This window comes from Podarcis filfolensis, assembly GCF_964270895.1.
Source record: "Podarcis filfolensis genome assembly, chromosome: 1".
Classification (NCBI taxonomy): Eukaryota; Metazoa; Chordata; class Lepidosauria; order Squamata; family Lacertidae; genus Podarcis; species Podarcis filfolensis.
The window spans coordinates 701,247-725,115 of NC_139604.1; the positions used below are offsets into that span (position 1 = coordinate 701,247).

General features: G+C 42.5%; 1 protein-coding gene across 13 annotated transcripts in view; it reads left to right on the plus strand.

Annotated features, from left to right (window-relative positions):
• Positions 1-23,869, plus strand: part of UNC80 (unc-80 homolog, NALCN channel complex subunit) — a 163,826-nt gene that overhangs the window by 63,638 nt on the left and 76,319 nt on the right. For 8 of the 13 annotated variants that reach the window (XM_083625474.1, XM_083625481.1, XM_083625483.1 and 5 more), the window contains exons 22-26: positions 1,280-1,452; positions 8,931-9,143; positions 11,297-11,468; positions 17,066-17,199; positions 18,498-18,663. In XM_083625474.1, coding sequence (XP_083481600.1) covers positions 1,280-1,452; positions 8,931-9,143; positions 11,297-11,468; positions 17,066-17,199; positions 18,498-18,663 — 858 coding nt within the window. The remainder of the gene's footprint in view (positions 1-1,279; positions 1,453-8,930; positions 9,144-11,296; positions 11,469-17,065; positions 17,200-18,497; positions 18,664-23,869) is intronic. The other 5 variants (XM_083625475.1, XM_083625482.1, XM_083625486.1 and 2 more) reach the window with 1 other exon arrangement.

Consider the following 23,869-nt stretch of genomic DNA (forward strand, 5'->3'; position numbering starts at 1 on the left):
TTCTTACTTCTATCAAAGGCTCAGACATGGGTGGGGGACTTTTAAAATAATAATAATAATAATAATAATAATAATAATAATAATAAAGGTAAAGGTACCCCTGCCCGTACGGGCCAGTCGTGTCCGACTCTAGGGTTGTGCGCCCATCTCACTTAAGAGGCCGGGGGCCAGCGCTGTCCGGAGACACTTCCGGGTCACGTGGCCAGCGTGACGAAGCTGCTCTGGCGAGCCAGCACCAGCGCAGCACACGGAAACGCCGTTTACCTTCCCGCTAGAAAGCGGTCCCTATTTATCTACTTGCACTTAAGAGTGCTTTCGAACTGCTAGGTGGGCAGGAGCTGGGACCGAACGACGGGAGCTCACCCCGCCTCGGGGATTCAAACCGCCGACCATGCGATCGGCAAGCCCTAGGCGCTGAGGTTTTACCCACAGCGCCACCCGCGTCCCGGTAATAATAATAATAATACAACCCAAATTACAGCAACATGAGGACCTGAGGTCAGACAATGCACCCACGCCCTTTACTTTAGTTCTTTGCTTTCATCCTTCAGTGGTGCTTCAGGAACAACTTTCCCAACCTTTTACTTCTCTTGCACCTGTTTCATGGCACCTACCACCTGATCAGTGGGGCCAGCATCCATCTTTGGCTTGATTTTGCCTTGGTTGTAGAGGCCAGCTACACTTAAGAGCTCCACCTTCTCATTCAGGTAGCCCAGATTGTAGCCACAGATGACTTAAAGTAATAGGATTTAACTTAGTCATGACTTATTCCTTTGATTCAGTCTGACTTGATCATAGCTAACTTTAGGAGGCAAAATTTCTACTGGTGTTCAGTAATCTGCATGCTGAAAGTAGGCTCTGAAAGCCTCTTCTTGGTTTTGAAAATTGTGTTCCCATGGAGTAACCATATTGCCTTATGACTGCCGCATTTAAGCAGCAGCCATTGCAGATAATGTGCTTTCAGAGTTGTGGATCAATGGCTCTCAAACTCCAATGGAACTGAGAACACTTGTGATAAAACAGTATGTATTTTCCCATTTTCCACATTGCTAGCTAAGATGATTTTTTGTCCTGAGGGACTTCAGAGATATCATTGCAGTGATGGATAATCCTCATGCATATCTCAATCCTTATGTTAGGGTCTGATGCTCATGCATAGGGGCAAATAGATAAGACTCACATGTTCCAATATCATTTGCAAGACCATTTTATGTTTAAACTTTTGTGGGGCCTTCCTTTCCCCTCTCTCCCACAACCCCCTTTTGTACTCTTTTTGAAGGTTGTCAGACCTATGATGACCACCTGGCTTCCAACCAAGAAGGAAGCAAATCCAAGAACGTGGTGAACTTGGGTGCAATAAGACAAGGCATGAAGCGCTTTCAGTTTCTTTTAAACTGCTGTGAGCCAGGAACAATCCCTGATGCCTCTATCCTGGCAGCTGCCCTCGATCTTGTAAGTAACTGCATGATGTTTCTTGAACACTCTTCACAACCAATAATTCAATAATGCATAAGCTGTGATGTGAAGTGGGAAGAGATTTTTAAAAACACACAAGGAAAGTATGCAATAAATGCTAAGTACAAACAAGGAAATTTTCGTGTATCTGCGAATATATACCTGGATAGGATATTTGATTTACTAGATTTGTGCTGCACCTAAAGAAAACAGCTCTTTTAATATTCAGATTTCTTTAAAGGTCCACATTTCACAACTATTACTAAGCCTCTATAAATGTCTTATAAACAGAAGACTGGTATATATGGCTCCAACTACTTTAACTCCACAGAGATGCTCAGCTGATGCTATAAATAATTGAAGCAAGCCATAGCTGTGAGTCTCAAGTAATTCACTGTGGGGGGCAGAAGGGTAGGGGAGTCTTCAAAGCTTTCTGGTATATGACTTATTCATCGAATGGTGATTTGTGGATCTAAGGCCTAGATGATCCAAGCCCAGCATAGATGATGATTTTTCAATCTTGCAGTTGCTTCAGCTACTTTGTTCTTTTTGCTTTCCTTGCATCTCATTCACCCTCTGTGCCTTTGGTTGGTTTTACAGCGATTGTGATTCAAATCACTGCTTTGGTATTTAAAATCCCTTGTATTGCATGGCATGTATTTCTGCACATGCACACACGTTTACAATTCATTAGCATTATCATGTCAGTTCAGCTGGGCAGCTTTCTACATGCATCAGTTATTAGACAGCAGCTAGATTCAGGGCTTATCCACACTTACCTTTTGCTCTGCACTTTGTAGGCAAAGGTCTGGGCGTTTTTTATTTATATTTTTGTCTGCCGCTTCTTTGCTCACTTCAACCAGTATTATTTCTCAGCATACAGTATTTTAAAAAATCAATTAAAACATTTAAAGTGGGGGGCTCTGTTCCTGGAATCCTTTTTTTAGTCTTTGCAGAGCCTCATTTCTAAGGGCCTACATACCATCACAACTTCAAAGCTACATATCTTCTTCCATATATAAAGTGGGGAGTGAGGCGAGAGGGGCTGCAGAATCAGTAAAATGACTTTCATCCATCCAAATAGCCTCCCTGCCCCAGAGCCCAAGCACTATTTGTTTGGACCAGGTACAAACAGGTCACATACCACCCCCGCTCCCCTTGCCAAATAAAAGGTCTTGTCTGTTTTGAAAATTGATTGATAGCTTCTTAAGGTCTCTTTGTTTAAGCTCCATAGGTATTATTGTGGCTTGGTTTACAGCCAGTATATTGCATGCATACACAAATGACAACTAGCACTTATGCACCCATCCCCATTCCCATTTTGTCTGGAGCCTGGCTCATGCCTTTTTAGGAAACTTGTGAACTGTACAGGCTCCCACTATCCCGTCTATCCAATGGATTCTGTGTCATGTGGTTTTTCTTGCCCGGGGATAGACAATACCAGCAAGGGACTAAGGAATGATGAGATTTGTAGTTCTCAAGTAAGCATGTTGCATGGGTAGGCAAACATCCCTGTTTCTCAAATTGCAAGTATTAAGAGTTTCAAATTACAAGCACCCTCTCTGGGCCTGGGCGAGTGGCAGGTAACTGTTCAGAACACTGCTTCTTCTCCGGCAATTGCTGCAAATCGCACATGGGCACGCCAAAAAGATACAGGGAAATAAGTTTGTATAGACACCTTCAAGCACATTCTTCAAATTCAACCTGTTTTCATCTTATGGGCTGCTTCCCTCTCCTTAACCTCTAGGGCTGAGTAAACTGCTGTCCCTCCTTCCCACAGTGCCTAGGCCTGCCCTGCACCTAGACTCATAGAATGGTAGAGTTGGAAGGGTCCACAAGGGTCATCTAGTCCAACCCCTTGCAGTGCAGAAATATTTTGCCCAATGTGGCGCTCGAATCCATGATCCTGAGATAAAGAGTCTCATGCTCCACTGGATGACCTGTGTCCAAAGTGTTTAACTGGGAGTTCAGTTTTGCCTTTGTTTTATCTTGCCATATTTAAAAGCAGTGAAAGAACTGTAATGGAGGAAGTGGGGAGGCCATTTTGTAAGCAGAATTTCAAAGAAAGTGCCCATCTTGTTAGAACTTTGTGGCGATGTTTTGCTTTCTGTTGTTGACCGTGAGTGGAGTGGTAACCTGTGGTTCTTTTCAGCTATGCATCTCCTGGCTGATTCATTTCTCCTCATTTGTGGTGTGTTTCTCTGTGGTGTGAATCCATCCTTACCCATTCTGTCACACATCTTCATCTTTCTCTTGCTGCTTCTTCAGATTGCTCTGGGTGTAAGGTAAGCTATTGCAGGGTATTTTCATAATACCTTGACATTCAGCATGCTAATTTTCTCTGAGGACAATGCTTATAACACTTGCTTTACGTGTAAGGATGGGTCAACAGGAATTTGCATCACAAGTCCTTTTGACTGAGAGACCTCTTTAGGCATAAGATCCTGCAGGAATTAATTATGCAATCAAGAACTAAGGGCCTTGTTGCCAGGCAATGAACTCCTTTTGAGCAGACCAGGGACAAACCATAGCTTACAGTTTAAAGCATGTTTAACTTGGCATGCTTATAACTGCACATACCTATTTCTTTAGGAAAATGAACCATGGGAATTCTGATCAGGGGCACGACATGGGAGTAGATGCTCCCTGCATTATGTCACCCCAAAACACCCCTCAAATGTGCTATTCGCACATGAAGGTGCTGGACCAGTTCCAAGCACATTTATTAAAACACTTTGTCCAGTGGCTGGGAAAACCTGATTTAGAACTCAGGGAACCCATGGCCATCCATATGTTGTTGGACTTCTCAGCCCAAGCTTGCATGACCATGCTCAAGGATGATGGGTTTTGTAGTCCAACAACATTTGGAAGACCACAGGTTCCCTCATCCCTCATGCTCTACAGTAGTTTTCCTCAGTTTTGAACTCAAGGTTGTCTTCTAAATGTACTCTTCTGTTCCATGCCCCTCTCTTCTGTTCCATGCCCCTCTCTCCCATTAAGCAACAGCAAACTGCTTGGCACATGAACACTCAGAATCTGACCAGGCGAGCCTAATGGCAGTCTTATTGTTGCTGTTGCTATTTACTTGGTAAATTTGTATTCTATCCTTCATCCGTAGGTCTCAGGCCGTTTCACAGCATAAAAATACAATATGTATATATAATGAATAGAACAAAGTAGAATATGGACTTGCTTCAGGACCTGTTTGCATTTGAGGCTGGTTTGGTGGGAATGTCTCCTAAGGCACCTTTTGTCATGAAGGAATGCCCTGCCCTGGAATATTCATTTGGCTTCCACTATAGCATTCAGACTTTCCATTCCCAGCTGAAAACGTTTTTGTCCAGACAGGCATTTGGTCTGTTAGATACTTAAAGTTTGTTCTCTTGCCCTCCTCCACCCAATGCTCTTGTTCTCTCTTATTATTTGATTGGTGTTATATGCTGGTTTTTGTTTTTCATTTTTATTAACTTTTTTGTGTCTTACTGAATTCTGTTGGGTTGTTTTTTGTGGATTGTTGTTTTGCATTTTGCATTGGATCTCATTGTGAATTGCCTTGAGTGTCTCATATTGGGACAGAAAGACAGGATAATTTCAAAGAAGGAATATATTCATTTTTACCCACAGCTGCATGGTAAGGTTCTGTGGGCCAGGGAAGTAACCTTACATAGGTGCTAGAAGACAACCAGAACCCATTCATGTGCTACTCACATGTGTATGAATCTGGAGTTAGTGGGGCTGCACTTTTAGCCCCGCCCTTGATGTTGAGTGATTTTCCTCTAACTGCGTGATAGGCATGGTTGTCTGTAGAGAGACCCCCAGCATGCAAGTTCTTGTCTGCATTGGAGGAAGTAGATGTAACCCCAGGGTCATCAGAATCAACATAGTAACATTTTAATAGAACCAGGCTCCCTCCCACACACACACACACACACACACGTTTTATAATCAGACCAACAAGTGTGTGTTTAAAAAACACACAAGAAGATCTTGTCGCACCTTAAGTACTAATAAATGCACCGTGACATAATCTCTTCTAGGCCATAGCTGTTTCATCAAATATGGATTTGCAGCAGAATCAAGGGCTGATGGAGCCAATACCTGTGGAATGGTCTCTCTAACTTTTTAATTAATGGACTTTGGGGATGTATCATATTAAGAAATTAAATATGTAGCCTTTGCAAGTGAGAGGTTCAGCTGGAGAGGTTGTGGAGAGGTTATTATTACTCATGTTGTGGATTTGCCACAAACCATAGGGCAGTAGTCAAGTAAGTTTCAAGTAGAACCACTGAAATTAATGGGTATGACTATGTTAGTAACATTAATTTCACTGGGTCTACTCTGAGTAAAACTTAGTTTAGTACAACCCATAGATCTTATTGCAAAGTGTCCTGTCATATTTGAAGAACGCAATCCAGCAGTTAGCACAAAATTGAATTAAAATGTGCATCACAAGAAGAGATAAGAGGAACGATAAACAAGGTGAGTATTATTTCAAAATGTACTTGCGATTGTGACACCAGTAACTATGGTTTGCCGTAAATCAGGAAGTTGCTAATTGAATTGAGACGGGGAACATCAAAAGAAGGGGGGAATGTGAGCACATGGCTGAACCAAGGTGAACTGGCCTAATGTTTTATGAGCTAGGAACTGCTCCAGTCTGAATTGCTTACTATATTGGATCCAAATGTCTGCAGCATTCAGGTCAACCTAGATGAAAAAGTCTTTGCACCTTTTATTCCTGGAGGCTCTAGACCAGGAATTTTCAGTCTGATGCCTTTGGGTGCCATGACACCCATCTAGTGGTAGCCCTAGGCAGGTATCATGGACTATGACTGTCAGGGGCTCGGGAGCAGGAGCACAGGGAAGAGAGGAAATGGAGAGCGAAGGGGAAGAATCCGAGGGCAGCGTAGGGGAGTATGACAGTGACCCGAGAGATTCCATGAGCTTCTCCAGCGAATCAGAAGATTCCCAGAAGGGGGCGCCGATGGTCAGGGCAAGGGGGGTGCCAGGGGGGACGCACCAGAAACAAGGAGCCAGCGGGGAACCCCAAAACAGCAGCGGGGGATCAGGACCAGTTTCCCCACCAGAGCGTAGTGGGGGGGAAGAGTCACAGGTGTCAGGACCAGCGTCTCCTCCAGCGGGGAGAGAAGATGAGTCAGGGCTGACCACGCCTCCATCGGAGAGTGGGGGAACGGAGGGGAGGTCAGTTGCAGCTAGCCTCCCCGAAGGGGGAAGCAGTGACAGCAGCAGTGAAACGGTCAGGAGGAAAGTTGCTGGCTGGGCGCGCGCGCCAAGTTCAAATGTACAGGCGCGGGGGACAGCAGGAGACCCGGATTGGGAACCAGCTCCTAAAGCCCGCCGGAGGGAGGGGGAAGGCTCAGGGGATTCAGCGTCAGAAGAGTCTAGAAAGGGCGAGACCCCGACGGACAGGCGGAACCAGAGGTGGAAAGAACAGAGGAAGAGGTGGAGCAAGGCTAGAGTCTTAAACTGGTGTCTGGGGGGAGGAGATTCAGACGGAGCATCAGCGGTCTAGACTTTGAGACGTAGAGCTGCACGCTGCGGCTCTGGAAGTGAAACTGAACTTCAATAAAGACTTTCGTACTTAACAACGAAGCGGCGTTGGTCCTTTGTGAGCTGGGACCTCGGGCAGCTCTGACAATGACTTTCATCGTTGTTGTGAAGCAGGACCTGGAGGAATTTTACCCTTATGCTTTTCATATAATCAGTTATCCATACAATCAGTTATCAGTTATCAATAAATTCATATAACCAGATATTTCTACAGTGATTTTATAATCCATGTTTGAATCGTGAAAGCTTCTGCTTAGCCTAATAGCAAATTGCTTAGATCTGAGAAATCCGAAATGAACTTTGTCCCAGTATCTCCTTGTTCTCTCCCTATCTCACTGAACAAGAAAGGGGGAAGCGATAAATCTGATGTGCTGGCACATTTCCCCCCATGTCCAGACAAGGTCTGAGCAGTGAAACAGGAAACCGCAGAATGTCCCTTATAGCAGATGGTCCGTAGGAGCTCAACAGCCGAAGTTCCTCTTTACCCTAAGTTTCTATTCCTTGCTATAAATCTGGGGGATAGGTCGGACTGGTGTTCAAACTAAAAAGCAGAAGTTGGGAGAGAACTCTTTGTACGGTCAGGAGCAAGGCTTGTATGTGCTCATTGGCTTATTTTGCTGCCGTTCGCAATTGTATCCTATTATGTCATGATCTGTGATGTATTACTCAGGTATAAAAGCCCCTGGGCGATAGGGCTCAGGGCCCAGTCTTTTGGAAAAGATTCCACTGGGTCAATTATTGCTCAGCAATAAACCTCACTTTCCTTTTCTCCAATTGCTGCGTCTGTCAGTTCTTGGACTATCTGAATTGGTCACTGGTACCTTTTAAAATCCTTGCAACAGTTATACAACTGTTGTAGCCCTTCTAGAAAGTAACTTATGGGGCAAAATGTGCAGGTACCTTCTAAGTGATTTCTGTGCAATGAGAGTGGTGTATATTTTTCCTACTTCTGAGGAATGCTACCTGTTTTTATTAGAAGCGACAGTATCTCTTTCTCTGTGTGTGATCTCCACAATAAGGACCAGCAGCAAATAGCTGGTTTCCCATAGTAAGCATAAGGTTGTCAGGGATGGTTGTCTCTCTTATATTGTGTTATGCCATGCTTCCCATTGCAGCCACTTTGTGTTGTGGCACACACCTTCTATTGCAGCCATAGGAACCAACTCCTAGGGGCCAAGGTCCCTTCACCCCACCAATAAAGTATTTGAGGGGGCTGCATCTCAAAAGTTGATGGACATTGCCATTCAAATGGTGTGTGTGCACCACATCATGTGATTGATTATGTGGGGTATTGTTTCCTATCCCCATCCCCAATATTTTATTCACGTTGGCAAACCTGATGGCAGCCATTTTGAGACTGGCACCCCCAGCACTCTCAGATTTAAAATATACCCACTGGTCAAAAAAGAGTGATGACTACCTGCTCTAGAATCATGGAAACGGCACTGCCTGAAGATCAGGGGCATGAGATTTAAAGGTTTTTAGTAGGAATATAAAAAAGCAGTCTTGTCTTCAGAACTTTCATTGGGAATATCAGCAACCTGGCTGTGGGTGTTGCAATTCAATTCAGTGGATACTTGCTCCTAAGAAAGCAAAATCAGTATATTTAATAATAGCACTTAACAATTTTTCTCTAAATAACTGAAGAGAAACTGTAACTATGGCATTGCTTGTTTGGTTGAAGCCATCACCAAATTGATATTATAGGCTACTTCTACCCTTGTCATCCAATGAATTGGCATGACCACATGAGCGATCTATCATATTTGACTCAAGAAACTACCTTGTAGCTGAATTATGAAATCTAAATCCTGTCAGTTTGAGTATATAAATTGGTACCTCATTTTTTTAGAAATGTTTGGGTTTTTAAAAACTGTTAATGACATTTTCACAACACATTCTAGGAGGCACCAGTGGTAGCAAGAGCAGCCCTTTTCCTGGAATGTGCTCGCTTCGTTCACCGCTGCAACCGTGGCAACTGGCCAGAGTGGATGAAGGGACACCATGTGAACATCACTAAAAAGGGTCTTTCCCGTGGGCGCTCCCCAATAGTGGGGAACAAACGTAACCAGAAGTTACAGTGGAACGCGGCCAAACTCTTCTATCAATGGGGAGATGTAAGTTCAACCTTTCTCTCTCTCTCTCTCTCTCTCTCTCTCTCTCTCTCTCTCTCTCGTAATCAACATTATTCAGAAACATTTGTGTTTAGTTCTGAACATTCCATATTGCTTTCTAGACCAATCTGGAAACAGGAAACAGGTACATGCTAGAAACCTGGAAGTCAGAGTAGCCACCTTCAGAAGTTATCCTCCACCAGCCTGCGTCACATGAGCAGAGCAGTACCATGTGCAATGCCTTCTGGTGCATGTGACCTGGATGGCTGCCACGTTGCCTTTCAAAGGTCTTTCTCAGTGGTGTTTTATGAGATGCTTTGGGAGAAGGCAAGTAAGCGAGAGAGAGAGCCAGCCAGCCCAGCCCAACAAGTGTCACTGGTTTCAGCTGGTGAGGATGGTAATGGTGAGCTGAGAGCTGTCATTGGGAATGACTGGGTGGGGGACCTGTCACCACTCCTTTCTTCATCTACAGCCTGAGACAGTCTCCTGATTCTGCCTAATGATAGAAATGGCCAATGAAGGAAGGGGAAAAAAGCTGAGATAAGGATGCAGCGTGGGGAGAGAATATTCATTCAGTTCAGTTACATGTACTTTTAAGTTTAAGTTGGGTGAGAAGGACAGTTGAACTCCATCTTCCTTATTAATTTCTTTTTTAAAAACACCTGCACATATAAAGCTTACCTGGAGAGGAAGATTCCAGCTTTTTCTTCTTAGTACAGTTGCATTTGACTTTATTCAGTTCTTTTCATTTTAGCTTCTCATTTTTCATTTTAGTTTCTCATTTTTCAGCTTGCTGTGTTTCTGCATCAGTTTGCAGTTTTTAAAAAGTCCTCGTGAAAATTTGTACAAGACTTTGTTTTATGTGATATAATGATTACATAGAATATGATTTGAATTTGTTATATGATCCATTCTGGGATTTCTGTGTGCTGCAGAGGGAGGTAGAAATCTAATAAATAAAAAAGAGTTCCTGGTTTGACTGTTGCTTCTGCCTTAAGGCAAATCACTCTATGCTGGGCTTGTTCCTCAGTCTTCAATATGTGGGTAATGATGCTGATCTGCCTTATGGGACTCTCGTAAGGATTATTGAAAGATATGTTGAAGTACTTGGAGCATTTTAAAGTACTGTATAAATGTTAAGTTTTATGATAATAATCTATTCTATTTCTTTTCAAATTTTGAACCAGTTCAATATAAACAGAAACATGTTAAAAAATGGAAACTAATGGACTTTGAACCCTTTGGATCATTTAAATTAGAGGCGTGCCCTGGCCACCAGATTTAGTTCAGACCAAATATTTTAGAGGCTAAGTCTTTCCCTTTTGACAGAACTGGATGGAATTTGGAGTCATACCAGCCCTTCCAGAGTGGATAAAGCTTGCCAATTTATGGGCAAATCAGCCCAGGTGCTAGGCACTGTTTGAAGCTTAATTTTGTTTAAAAAGCAGGGGGGACCACTGAATCTCCCTAAGTGTTTTGTGGGCAAATTGGTCTGAAAATTGCAGGCATGAGAGAGATGCCCCTGGGTAAGAAACCTGCCAAATTGTTGGTAAATAAGTAAAGGAGAAACTTGATTTTAGTTTGAGAAGAACTAAAAGAGTTTTGCTTTCTGTGTAAAACATTCTCTTACTGCAAGCTTAACCTTTCAGGCATAACAGAGCTCCCCTCTCTGCCCTCTCACCTCTTGATATCTTCCTTAAGCTTAGAGAGGTATGCTCAGCTCTGAAAATCTCCTCCTTCTCACATTGTTTTCCTCAGGGTAGAGACTTGAGCAAAGCTGCTCCACCTCCCCTCAGCACCCTGGTGTTTTCCCTATGTGGTAAGCTTAGAGACATAGTTTTTCTTTTAGTAGATGGTTGTCTGCAATGTTTTAATGCCAGGGTCACTGAGGCCCCTCTAAGTGCTTTACAGTTCTCTGTTTCAACTCATGCAGCCTCTTACAGATCCCCTCTTTACCTTGAACAAGCTGCAGAACAGTCCCACCTGATAAATCCCACCTGATAAATTTGCAAACACCCCTAATCTCAGTCTTTAACTCTTTCAAGCACACCGGCCATGTTCTTTATTTGAAACCTCCAGCTCTCTGGTGAAGCTTTGCTACCCTAAGTTACCTTTGTAACACTTCATTATTTTCCTTCTTTTGTTTCTCTTGGCAGGCAATTGGCATCCGTCTCAACGAACTCTGCCATAGTGAGAGTGAGAGCCCAGCCAATCTGCTGGGCCTCATTTATGATGAGGAGACCAAGCGAAGACTGAGAAAGGAGGATGAGGAAGAAGACTTTTTAGATGACAGTAAGGAGACTCCCTTTACTACAAGAACCCCCGCTTGTAAGAATCTCTGCTTTAGGAACACTTAATTCTTTTTTTATTTTCCTCTTTCATTCCCTTTCCACCCAATTGTATTCCACACTTACCTCCCTTTCCCTCTCTATCTATCTGTGCCAAGATGTAACATGTCATGTAGTGGTAGCAGCAGCAAAAAGGAATTGGATCCACAGAACAAGGAGAATAAGACTTTAATTCAGTGCAGCTAGTCATGTTCAACAGATAGTGGGACTCACCTTTCCATCTGCACCCAAATATTACTTCCAGCAGGTTCAGAGGGGTCTGGATGAGCATTACAATGCAGATACAGGCATGCACCTGAACTCTTATTGGCTCTGTGTGCCATGGACCATATATCTGTGGTAGTTAGAGATTCAAGTCAAATTTGGTTCTCTTTGCATTCAAAGGTAAAGGTAAAGGACCCCTGACAGTTAAGTCCAGTCGCGAACAACTCTGGGGTTGCAGTGCTCATCTCACTTTACTGGCTGAGGGAGCCAGCGCACAGCTTCTGGGTCATGTGGCCAGCATGACTAAGCCGCTTCTGGCGAACCAGAGCAGTGCATGGAAATGCCGTTTACCTTCCTGCCGGAGCGGTACCTATTTATCTACTTGCACTTTTTGGCATGCTTTCAAACTGCTAGGTAGGCAGGAGCTGGGACCAAGCAATGGGAGCTCACCCCATTGCAGGGATTCAAACTGCCAACCTTCTGATTGGCAAGCCCTAGGCTTTGGAGTTTAGACCACATTTAAAGGTGATTTTCCTTAATTTGTACTTTCCAAAAAAATGTGTGAACACAGCCAACTTCCAAGATTCACACTTCTCTTAATTTCGCAATAAAAGCCAAGTAGTCGGTACAGAAATACGTATGCCAGGGTAAAGTGTGCATAAAAATGCATATAGCATAAAAAGTATTATATTAGGGGAAATTGCATAGAAATGTGTGTGTGCTTGGAGAAATTTGCACTAATGTGCTGGTGCAGTTTCATGTGTACTTTAGTGGGGGGAAATCCACAAACTGCCATGGAAATAAGATGAACTTGTTACTGGAAAAGTGAGAAAAAGAGAAAGATTTACCCATCTCTGATGGTATTACACATTAGTTGCATGAAGAAGGTCTGATGTTCTGTTCTGGCATCAACATTTACAATAATTTCACATGGCAATGCCTGGAAATACCATTTTTGTGCCTGAGAACTTGGAGAGCTGCTGCCAGTCAGAGTACATCAGGGGTGGGGAACCAGCTTCCATCAGCCCCATCTTGCATGGCAATGGCCAGGGATGGTGGGAGATGCAGTTCAACAATATCTGGAGGATCTTAGATTCCCCACAGCTGGAGTGGACAGTAATGGTTTAGATAGACCAATGACCTTACTCAACAGAAGGCAACTTTTTATGTCCAGCGCTGCTTCTGGATGTGGTTCTCCTTGAATTGAATTGACCAACCATGAATAAAATTGATTGAACTCTGTTAGCTTTTGGATGACTGTTTGCCAGGTTGTTTTGATGGTCCTCCTTTCAAAAACACTGGTCATGTTTTATGTATGTAGTCCATATATAGTGAAAGTGGGCAAATAAGTATTTAATTAATTACATACAAAGATCCTGATCCTGAAGGGAACCTGCTGAGATTTTTAGTCAGTTTCCTCTGTTGCGTCCAAAAGTGTACACCGACCAGATCATTACAGGTGCTCCCTTAGAAGCCACAACTACAACTGTGACAAACTTATGACAGATCTGCAGAAACTATTAGTTCTTAACTGAGACAATGTCATTTTAAAAACTATAAGTGGAACCTTAATGCTATAAATTATGTGGATGAGATAGCCTTCCAGATATAAGATAGTATTCATCTCCATTCCCTTAATATTTACACACCAGAACCAAAACTAAATGGAAATTAGGTTAGTGTAAACTAGATATCAAATGTTTATGTGTTCATTGCATTAAAAACATGGAAAACAGTACATCGTATAATGCATTGTTACAATAGTACATATTCTTTATGAAGGCAGGAAGTTTTTAAAATCAAAATGAATATGCAGAACATGACAAGACCTCATGCCAATACAGAGTGCAGTTTACACTGATGTTCAGTACAATATCCTCTCCAAACATCATATTCGTGTGTGAGCTCACGCTACTGTTTTCCAAAAAGCATGTAATCCATTAGAGCTTTTTGTAAGTTTGTTGGCTTTGTTCTACAATTGCAATGTTCTAAGAACAGGGACGCGGGTGGCGCTGTGGGTTAAACCACAGAGCCTAGAACTTGCCAATCAGAAGGTCGGCGGTTCGAATCCCCGTGACGGGGTGAGCTCCAGTTGCTCGGTCCCTGCTCCTGCCCACCTAGCAGTTCGAAAGCACGTCAAAGTGCAAGTAGATAAATAGGTAGCGCTCCAGCGGGAAGGTAAACGGCATTTCCGTGCGCTGCTCTGGTTTGCCAGAAGCGGCTTAGTCATGCTGGCCACATGACCTGGAAGCTGTACGCCGGCTCCCTCGGCCAATAAAGTGAGATGAGGACCGCAACCCCAGAGTCAGTCACGACTGGACCTAATGGTCAGGGGTCCCTTTACCTTTACCTTTTAAGAACAGATTAGTAAAAAGCTATGGAGGAACGCTAGTATAAATATTTGGGTTAGAATCCTAGTTAAAATATGTAATTAATGGAGCCAGGTGTTGTCTTCTCTCTTTACATAGACATAGTTTGAAGTTTAAAGCAGGAGGGTATGTAGAGGGGTCTTTATCTTCACCCTCACATTGCAAACATTGCTCAAGTTACTGTCTACATGGAGTAAAATTGGAGGTATTTAAAGGAGTAAAATTGGAGATATTTAATGGGACTAGGTAGGTCTAGCTGCATGACTGCTTCTTTATGAGTGAACATAGAGAACAAAATGGGATATCTAAGTCAGAGAGGTGTGGGCATCTAGAATTTGACATCCCTCCTGAATACATCTAATTCTTTTCTCCCCAAGTGCTGCAATGCATGGCATAATTTGATTATGATTATGATAGCTGTGTGTAGAGAATTGCCTCTCTGCAAATGCCTGTTGTGTCTTCATGTTCTATTAGACTTTCTAGAGACACAATGGAATTATTAGTTTCCTAGTGACAGTTTCAGAAAAAAAATATTTATAGACACACTTTCATTTGTATAAATTGTCCCTCGGAAGAACTACTGTTTAGAGAAGGCCGCGACAATGGAGGTGTGGAGAAGGACTGTAGCTCTATGGTGTCTCTTTTGTGTGTGAAGATGCCTTCCTGCGTATTTCAAGCTTCATGGAAAAGGGCTGAAGAAATTAGTGGCTCTCTGTAGTTGCATATGCTAAGAAAGGGAAAGGAGGATAACAAGGAAGTGTGCAGATATACCAGCTTTGCTAATTCTGGTACTCTGCCCCCCACCCAATTCTTATCACTCTCTGTTTCTTAACCTACTAACTACAGTGACACTGATTTCTTCTAGCAGTCTTCAGACTTAAATAGTTAGCACATAGAGATTTTGGCACATTCCATGTTTCCCCAAGTGGAGAGGGTTCAGGGCTTTGGCACTTACCTGGCTTTGGTTTCCTTTTGGTGGAAAAATCGTTTGAGCAGTAGCTACTTTTTCTGTTCAGCTGGTCCCAGAACTTCAATTCTAGTAGAAGAGAGAGTTGTGTGGCGAGAGAGCTGGAAAGCAGGGGGGAAATTGATATTTAGAGGCTTTTTAGAGGGTGCTCCCCACTTATGCGATTTTTGCTTATGTGTGCAGGGGCCCAGAACGCAACCCCTGCATAAGTAGAGGGACACCTGTACATAAATCTAAACTGGGAGGAAGCTCACAGAATGCCCATGGATAATATCAGCTGTGTGCAGAGTGGTCCTCTCAGGACCTGGGCCTAGAAACCCTAAAAGGTGATGAGATCTAATTTGGGGGTTGGAGCTTAATTTCATCAATTGAGTTGAACTGGCTAAACTGTCATGGACAGAGGCGAGACAAACCTGAAGCTTGGCTTGACGGTCCTATGGTGATGTGCTAGAGCCCACTCTCATGTATGGCCCATGATGTGACAGTTGTGACAGAATGTCCTTTTGATGGGCACATCTGGCACTACTGTTGAGTGTTAGGCAAGGTGAGGAGAGACTTTACTTAGCTCAGACCTCCCCTCCTCTCCCTTCTTGATTCTCTCAGGGCCATAGCTGGAAGGGCAGTCATTAGGCTTCTAGGAACTAAGCAGCAATCATCTGATAAACAAAGACTACTTCATCATTACGTTTTATGAGCAGTGCAATGAACTGAAGTGAAGACGAGCACCTGTAAATGCAGTGAGCACCCATTAGGGAAGCCATGGCCCTTGTGTGTCTGCCCCATGCCACCAAATCTTCCTCCAAAGGTTAACAGCATTCACTACGACATGTAGTAGATATGCATTTCCTGCATAGTGGTTCTAAGTATTCAACAGTGTAGTACAGCTTTTCTCAACCTTTGGTCCCCAGCTGTTGTCCAACTACAACTCCCACCATCCCTATGTTATGTTGGACTACACTTCCCATCATCTCTGACTACTGGTCCTGTTGGCTAGGGATGATGGGAGTTGTAGTCCAACATAACATAGGGATGGTGGGAGTTGTAGTCAAACAGCGCCTGGGGGGCCAAAGGTTGAGAAAGCCTGGTACTGAGTATCAGTCAGAGTCCCATTCCCCCCCCCCGCCCCCGCCCCCGTGTTATGTGGCATAAGATTTGCATGGCAAACATTCACTAATATAACAGAAACGGAAATACAGAAATTTTATCCTTTCTATCCTACCTAAAACAACTGCAGTTTTGCTGTTGGTCAGTTTGTTCACTAACATATTTTTCAGTTAATTATTCCATCACTGTAATATATGATAGGAATATCCAAGGCCTAATCTAGTTGTGATGAAAAGCTATGGGGATTTTTCTTCCATTTTTAAAAATTTTTATTTTACCAATAGCATCTCCCCCTCCTTCCCAGTTGCTTTTCTTTATGCAGGGGAAGAGATAAGAGCAGCACTGGGTTTGGGTGAGTGTGGGTGAGAAAAGCAGCCACACCCTCTGGCACAGGCGCCAACTCTATGGGGATGAGCCCCCACTGTCTTGAGGGGCTGGGCCCTCTGGGCCTCTCCGTGGCGGCAGAAGGCCTCGTTGGGCCTACCGCCTGGTGACAGGCCTCCCTGAGCCTCATGGCCTCCTCCCGATGTGTGTGACTTCACATGTGTGAAGTCACGCAGAACCCACTGCCTCTGCCCTCTGGTAGTCCTCTGCTCTGAAAAAAATGTGTGACATTTCTGCTCTGAGAAAAATGTGTGACATTTCTAGAGGTGAGCAGGGTCTAAGTGTATGCATTTCAACATCAGTATTCATAGAACAGTTTGATTTTGAGACCACTGAAATCCTGTTGTTGTTGAATTACCAGTGCTACCTGGCAATAACAGCAAATGAGATTGTTAGTAAAAATAGAAAAATATTGCAAGGAGGCCATAGTGTTCCATATGCAGCTTGTATTGTGTACCATGTGTGGTGCTGTCCATCTGTTTTTAAATATGTATTTTTCCTAGTGCTATTTTTAATAAAACCAATCTATATATAAATGTCACTTCTTAGGTACTGTGAACCCCACCAAATGTTGCTGTCCTTTTGCACTGAAGATGGCAGCATGTCAGCTCCTCCTGGAGATCACCACATTCCTTCGAGAGACCTTTCCCTACATGCCCAGGCCGCGGACGGAGCCTCTTGTGGTGAGCAAAAGGCAGGAATTTACTTTGGAGACAATCTAGGACAGGGAAAAAGAAAGAATAAGCACAAGTTGCAGAATTGGAGGGGGAAACCAGAAAATCAGCTGAGTAGCTGAAGAAATCTATTGTTAAATTCTTGTCAGGCTGCCAGAAAGGCCCCTCCATCTGTTGTCTGATGCTGTAAGCAGACCAGGCACAATGCTTGCAGTGATTAACTTTATTGCTCCGAGGTCAAAGAGTTAGCACCCAGCACTTCCATCAGTTAAGCAGGTCAGTTGCAGAAGCTAAAGTTCCTGCCCCTTCCGTCCCATATTCATCCTCCCTCCATGCATTTTTTTCATTGTGACTCAGCTTTTCTTAACTGTTTCAGCTTTTTCTGGACTCTTCGTTCCTGTGCTGAGGGTGGGGATGGGGAACGAGCTGAGTCAGTACAGTACAGTACAGTGGGGATGGGGAACAAGCTGTATTGCAGAGCAGGAGACACAGCTCCTTCTCCTTCTCTATCAGTGTCTGTGGCTACCTACCTCAAGACTCTCCCTTTCACCAGCACACTCTGCCGATGATTCCTCTCTGTCCTTCCAGTCTGAACCTGGCTCAAAGTCCCCTTACCCCACAGGTGCCTCCTGGACCACTGGCTGCCCCCACTCTTCCTCATCCAACCAGTCCCTGACAATTCATGAGAAGCGACTCTCCCGCTGAACCACTTGACGGGCGAGTGGTTCAGCGGGAGAGGAGGAGGCAGAGGACTGGAGGGGCAGCATTTTCTTCTTTGCCTCTAGCAGCAAAATGACCTGGGCCAGCCCTGATCACTGTGGTGTAGGAGACAGTGTATGTACTTGGAGCTAGGGAAGCCTGGATTCAAATCTCTGCCACACTGTGAAACTCACTGGCTAACACTGGGCACAGCCATCATCATCGTCATCATCATTATTATTATTTTAGTTTCTACTCTGACTTGCAGGGCAAGTGATCACAGCAGCAACTTACAATAAACATGTGAAAAGCAATGCAACATTGCATAAGTAACATTTAATAAAAACAGTATCAAGTAAAATTATATATAGGTGGCTGGCAATAAAATGCATTGTCAACTTAACCTATTCCTTGTGGTTACTACCAGGGTAAATTGAGATGTCCCTATGTGCACTGCTCTAAGCTCCTTGATGAAACAAGTGAGGTTAGAAGATACAAATGGAGAAAACAACCTTTCTGATTGAGTTTATTGGTCTTTTCCTTAATATTAGAATAAAACTTGGTACCCATGATATTCACGTGTTTCTGTGGTTCATGTAATATTTTAGGACCTGGAGAGTTGCAGGTTGCGTTTGGACCCTGAGATGGATCGGCACAGGTATGAGAGGAAGATCAGCTTTGCTGGGGTTCTGGATGAAAATGAAGATTCAAAAGATTCCTTGCACAGCAGCAGTCATACCCTGAAATCTGACACAGGTTGTGAAGAGAAGAAAGGTTTGTTGCCTACTAAAGCTTCAAACTTTTTCCAGGTCTATTGTTTAGCACTGGACTTCTATGTCCTAACTTTTGAAATTGTTTTAAGAAGCGGGAAGCTATGGAGCCACAAGGCTGAACCATCACTAGCCCCAAAATATGTTTACTCTTAAGGCATAACTCACTGTGGTTGCTAAAGCCAGCAGAGTGTCTATCATTGTAATGCCATTTCATGCACACGTGCGCACGCACACAAAAACAGCCTCTTGGTTCAAGTGTTGCAATACAAAATACAATTAACAGTTACTTATACAACACTATTTTGGACAATAAGTAATAGTTCAGGGTATGAGATGTAGCATAGAAAATTGAGACAGCAAGCTGTTTACTTTTCTGAAGTCTCACAATGTAGAAATTAGGGATTTCAAAGGAGCAGCAGGCTTTGCTGCCATGAAGAACCGTAAGTCTTTGGAGACACTGACTATATTATTTGGCTGCTTTCTTGAGACTCCAGCAAGTACCTGGCAAATCACCCTTCCTAGCTCGAATCTGTTTGAAAACCTGGTTTCCAAACATCCTGTCTCTTTCATACACTTCTGTATATGACAGATGTCTGGTGCACAAGATAACGAGGCAGCTATAATTTGTTCCTACCTATTGCTTCCAGTCATCCCTGCCATGATTTCTGTCCTTCCAAGATAGCAGAACCCCACTTAGAAGTATATAACTCAGTCTTAAACTCCTCAGCACGGGACTTCACAATGCATGAAACCAGATGCAGCCCTTGAACCATATATGGTGACACTGCCCCTGCCCCCTGTCCAAGGGCTTGATAAACCTGCCTTGGGAATTGCAGAAACAGGGTTTGCTCAGCTTATTAACTCACAAGTTGTACAGTCCCGCCCTACAATTCTCAACATATTTAGGTGGAAGTAAGTACTTAAGTAGAGTACACTTTCAAGTTAATGCTTAAGATCTCCACCAGTGTAGGTTCAAATACTCTAAAACTCTCCATGAGTATGGTTACATGGAGTAGTAACACCAGACTCAGCACTACCATGCTGATGAAACACCATTGCCTAATAGTGGTTTGTGTAAACACGGAAACCCATTTAATACCTGTTGCATTTGGGCAGATCACCAGGAAGCAGTGCTTGACGAACATGGTCATCCTGGTCCAGACATTACTTCCTCCACACAACTGTGGCCATGGAGATGTGTCTCTAGTTTCTTTGCCTCTGAACTGGCACTGTTAAGCTGTTGGCTTTGCCAGAATAGCTTTTTTAAACCAACAGAGAGATCCTGTTTTATGGCAGTGAGCAATGAATTTCTCTTATTTATTTGTTTTTTGTCACAAGTCTGTTCATTGTAAATTGATTGAAAGCATCACTTTGCCTGTGATTGGCTTCTGATTTACATAGGAGATTGGTTTCTAAACTCTGTGAAGTCATCTTCTCTTGGCAGAATTGCATACTATATGTTTTATCTGTCTTTCACGTTAGTAGATACTGTTGATATCCTATCATCATTACAGATCCCCAATCAAATCAAGTAAAAGAACCCCAGATGCTTCTTGCATTATGTTATTTGCATACATTACAGGTTTTTCAAAATCTGCATAACACCAATTTATTTAAAGATATAATTAAATATTCTAAATATAGCTACATTGAGCTGCATCAGTGGTATAGTATCTGTGTGCTTTTTACATTATTATTTGCAAATTCCTATGAGTCTCTTCCATGTTTACAGATGTACTTGAAGATGACTTGCATGGATGAGTAGCATACACACCTATCTTTCTAATAGTCTCTTTGAACAATAGGTGTGCTATGGAACCTTTTTGGTGTATTTATTATCCACATCAGTTGTTCTCACGCAGCTCTCTATGAAGAGACCATATGTAAAAACCATACAGAGCAACAGTGCAAATTCAGTATGCAAATTATACGTGGCATGGCATAGCATTGCAGGTGTTTTGGGCATAGTCACATCATGTGAGTTCATATCGCAAAAGCAACATGGTTCAGTGCAAGATTATTTCTTTTACTAGCCAGAGAGAGGGGTGGGGAGATTTGTACCTGGTCAGATCATTTTTCCAGCCCAGACTTGTAATGGTTTTCTGAGAACCCAGGCAGTCGTCTTTCATAATCAAGCTACTTGTGATTTTCTCCCACCCCCTTTCTTCTTCTTTTTTTGTTAGAGAAGCCCATGCTTGAATTTGGGACCAGAGCATAGGCTAATATGATAGAGACTATCAGTAGTAGTGACTTGTATGAGTTTCTGGAGGTTTGCAATACTCAACTCTACTTTGAGATGAGTTTCATAGCCTCTGAATTATTTTCCAGCTCAGGTTTTAATCTGAGCTGGAGAAAAAATACATGGGAGGGAAAGAGCAGATTTTGATTTCCTCAGAAATAAGTGGAACTTCCTCATGATTCTGAGGGAGTAACTGATGTGAGCTAGGAGAAACTCACCCAGTTCAGTACTAGCCACTAATTCTCTTGAAGGCATCACAACACTTTCTGTGTATGTGATTCTGGAAATGCAGCCAGATTTCTAGAATCTACCTTTCCCATCATTTTAGCATTGAATTTTTCTCTTCCTAGCATAGCTGCTCACATTGTTTAGTTCTAAATTAATTATCAATTGCCTATTTTTACTAAAATTACCCAACAAGGCAACATAAGAATAGAAAGTAACAATAAAAATGTATATAATGTAAATTCAGTAAAATAGATCAGTTCAGCAAACACACATCAGAATGTAATACAATCATGCTTTCAGTAAAAGGAGCTTTAATGTGTTGCTTAACAATTGCTAAAATGCAGTCCCATGTAAAAAAACCTGTTCAGAATTGATTTTGTTGTGGCACAAGGGATTTCTGTATGTAAGACTAGATTATGATGAACATATTCAATTGTTTTATAATTTAAATTATTCTTTTCTCAAATTTAAAGGTAACAACATTTGCAGATCTTGACAAAGGCATCTCTTGTTATTGTTCAGCTAAAATCTGTTATCTGATTTTTCTCATCTGCAGTGACAAGGACAGGCTTCAAATCACTTTGAAAACCATTAACCTGTTTCTTCCTTTCATACAACATTCACCTCACTTGTATGATAATAACTTTTCATTGATTGGGCAACCAAGGTGTGTTTTTAAAACTATGTAAAAGCTATGTTTTTACAGTCACTGAAAGGTGGGTCCTAATGTAGATATACTACTTAGGGCTAATTAGTAGTCTTGGAAAATATATTTATTATTGTGAACTAAGCCGTGTACTTTACTACCACAGTGTTGTCTATTGTAGATTATTTGGGGGAAGTCATGACCAGCTAGTATAAATCTTGCACAGCATTGCAAGACTGAGTCAATAGATGACATTGCATGTCATACTCTCGCTCCCATTTTTTTAAATTGTTGTTTTTTTGGTCTGGATAAATAGGAATAACAGTGACATATTTTGTAAGGTTGTTAGCCAGTGCAATGCAAATTATAAAGCAATTGGAGCATTTTACATTCCGATCAGCATACAGAGGACTATAAGTTTTACTCAGTTTGTTGTGCCTTGCTCATATTAGTGTCTGCAGGATGCTGCTGTTGTTCTTGTTGTTGTTCTTGTTGTTAACATGTTTCCTAGAAATAGTTTTTCATTACAGGAGATCTTAACCAGCACTAACCATCAAGCAAACTGGATTTTAGCTTCCAGTCCATCACAAAACAATAAAGACTTCTGCCTTGTAGTTTCTTAAAGTCGTTGCTACAAAAACCTTTATCAACTAGACATGACTTTTTTAGGAGTATCAAGTCCTCTTTACTTTATGCATCAGATGAAGAGGACTGTGGTCCATAATGAATATTTTAGGTTTTTTAAGGCACTGCTCAAAATTCTTTGTGATTATCTCTCTGGCGGTGTATCACATGACCTGTTTCCAAGTCATTCAAAAATATTTCCCTAATTGTGGTAGCTCTAAAATGCAAACACAGTTAAATGCAAAACATAACTAAGACAATAATGCTAGAGCCTGGAACACCTCTGAGCAGAACTGCGCATTCAACATGGCAGAGTGTCAGTGTGTCTAGAAATCAGAAGGATACTCCCAAACCCATTTTTTGTTGAATTTAGACATATCTCTTCTCACCACTGCACATTTCTCTGGCCTGCCCCTGCTCAAAAAGTGACAGCTATCATTTATCTACATTGCACCTGTGCAGTATGTTCATCTTAAGTAAATGTTCAGTTAAGTGTTGCAACATTTGGACTTGCATAATGTCATGTACTGCCTTAAAGCTGAGTGGAAAACAATGTGTAAATGACTGGTGCTTCAAACCATTCCATATCTTTGTGCTCATTTAAAAACACACACACACACACACACACACACACACACACAAACCTCAGCATCCACAGATGTCTTTAATGCCCGAAAGCTGCTGAAAGGAGTTGGACTACATGTTATTGCTTTTTCTGTAAAATTCTGGTGAAGTTTAATATACAAAAACAGCGATCTGCTCAAAGGTAATACCGAAACTGGGCAAGCAAAGTAGACTCTTAGCTTCAGAAAGCAGGCTGCCTATTTACAATCATGAATGCTGCATGATTGAACACTGTGATTCTATAACAAGATTTAAACAACCTTCTGCTAGCAGGAGGATAGGTTTGCCCCTGGCATCTTGTCTACAACTCAGTCATTGGTAGCCAGCAATTGATGTAAATGCAATGGTGTAAATCAGGCATGGCCAAACTTGGCCCTCCAGCTGTTTTGGGGCTACATCATCCCTGACCACTGGTCCTATTAGCTAGGGATGATGGGAGTTGTAGTCCCAAAACAGCTGGAGGATAGAAGTTGTCTCTCATCATATTGTCTATCATCATCATAAATCTGGAGCAACATGGGGTTTTTTGAGGGGGGTGGGGGGAGCACAAATTGTAGCTTTGATTGTTTAGCTATGGGGTTTCCAACAGTGCCTCTTACACAGCATTTTCATGATACTAATGACTGAATTGAAGGATAATATCTGAGTAACAGGCAAGATTAATATCTGAGTAACAGGCAAGAAATATGTCACATCTTTGCCAAGGTATCCCTTACTGGATGATTAATAGAGCTGCATTGGCATTGGCTTTGGAGGGAGCCTCTTGCCGGTCTTCCTTGAGAGAAGGAAAGGCTCTGCAATGCAGGATGGGGGGATGGAGGGGTAGGAATATAACTATATATATCT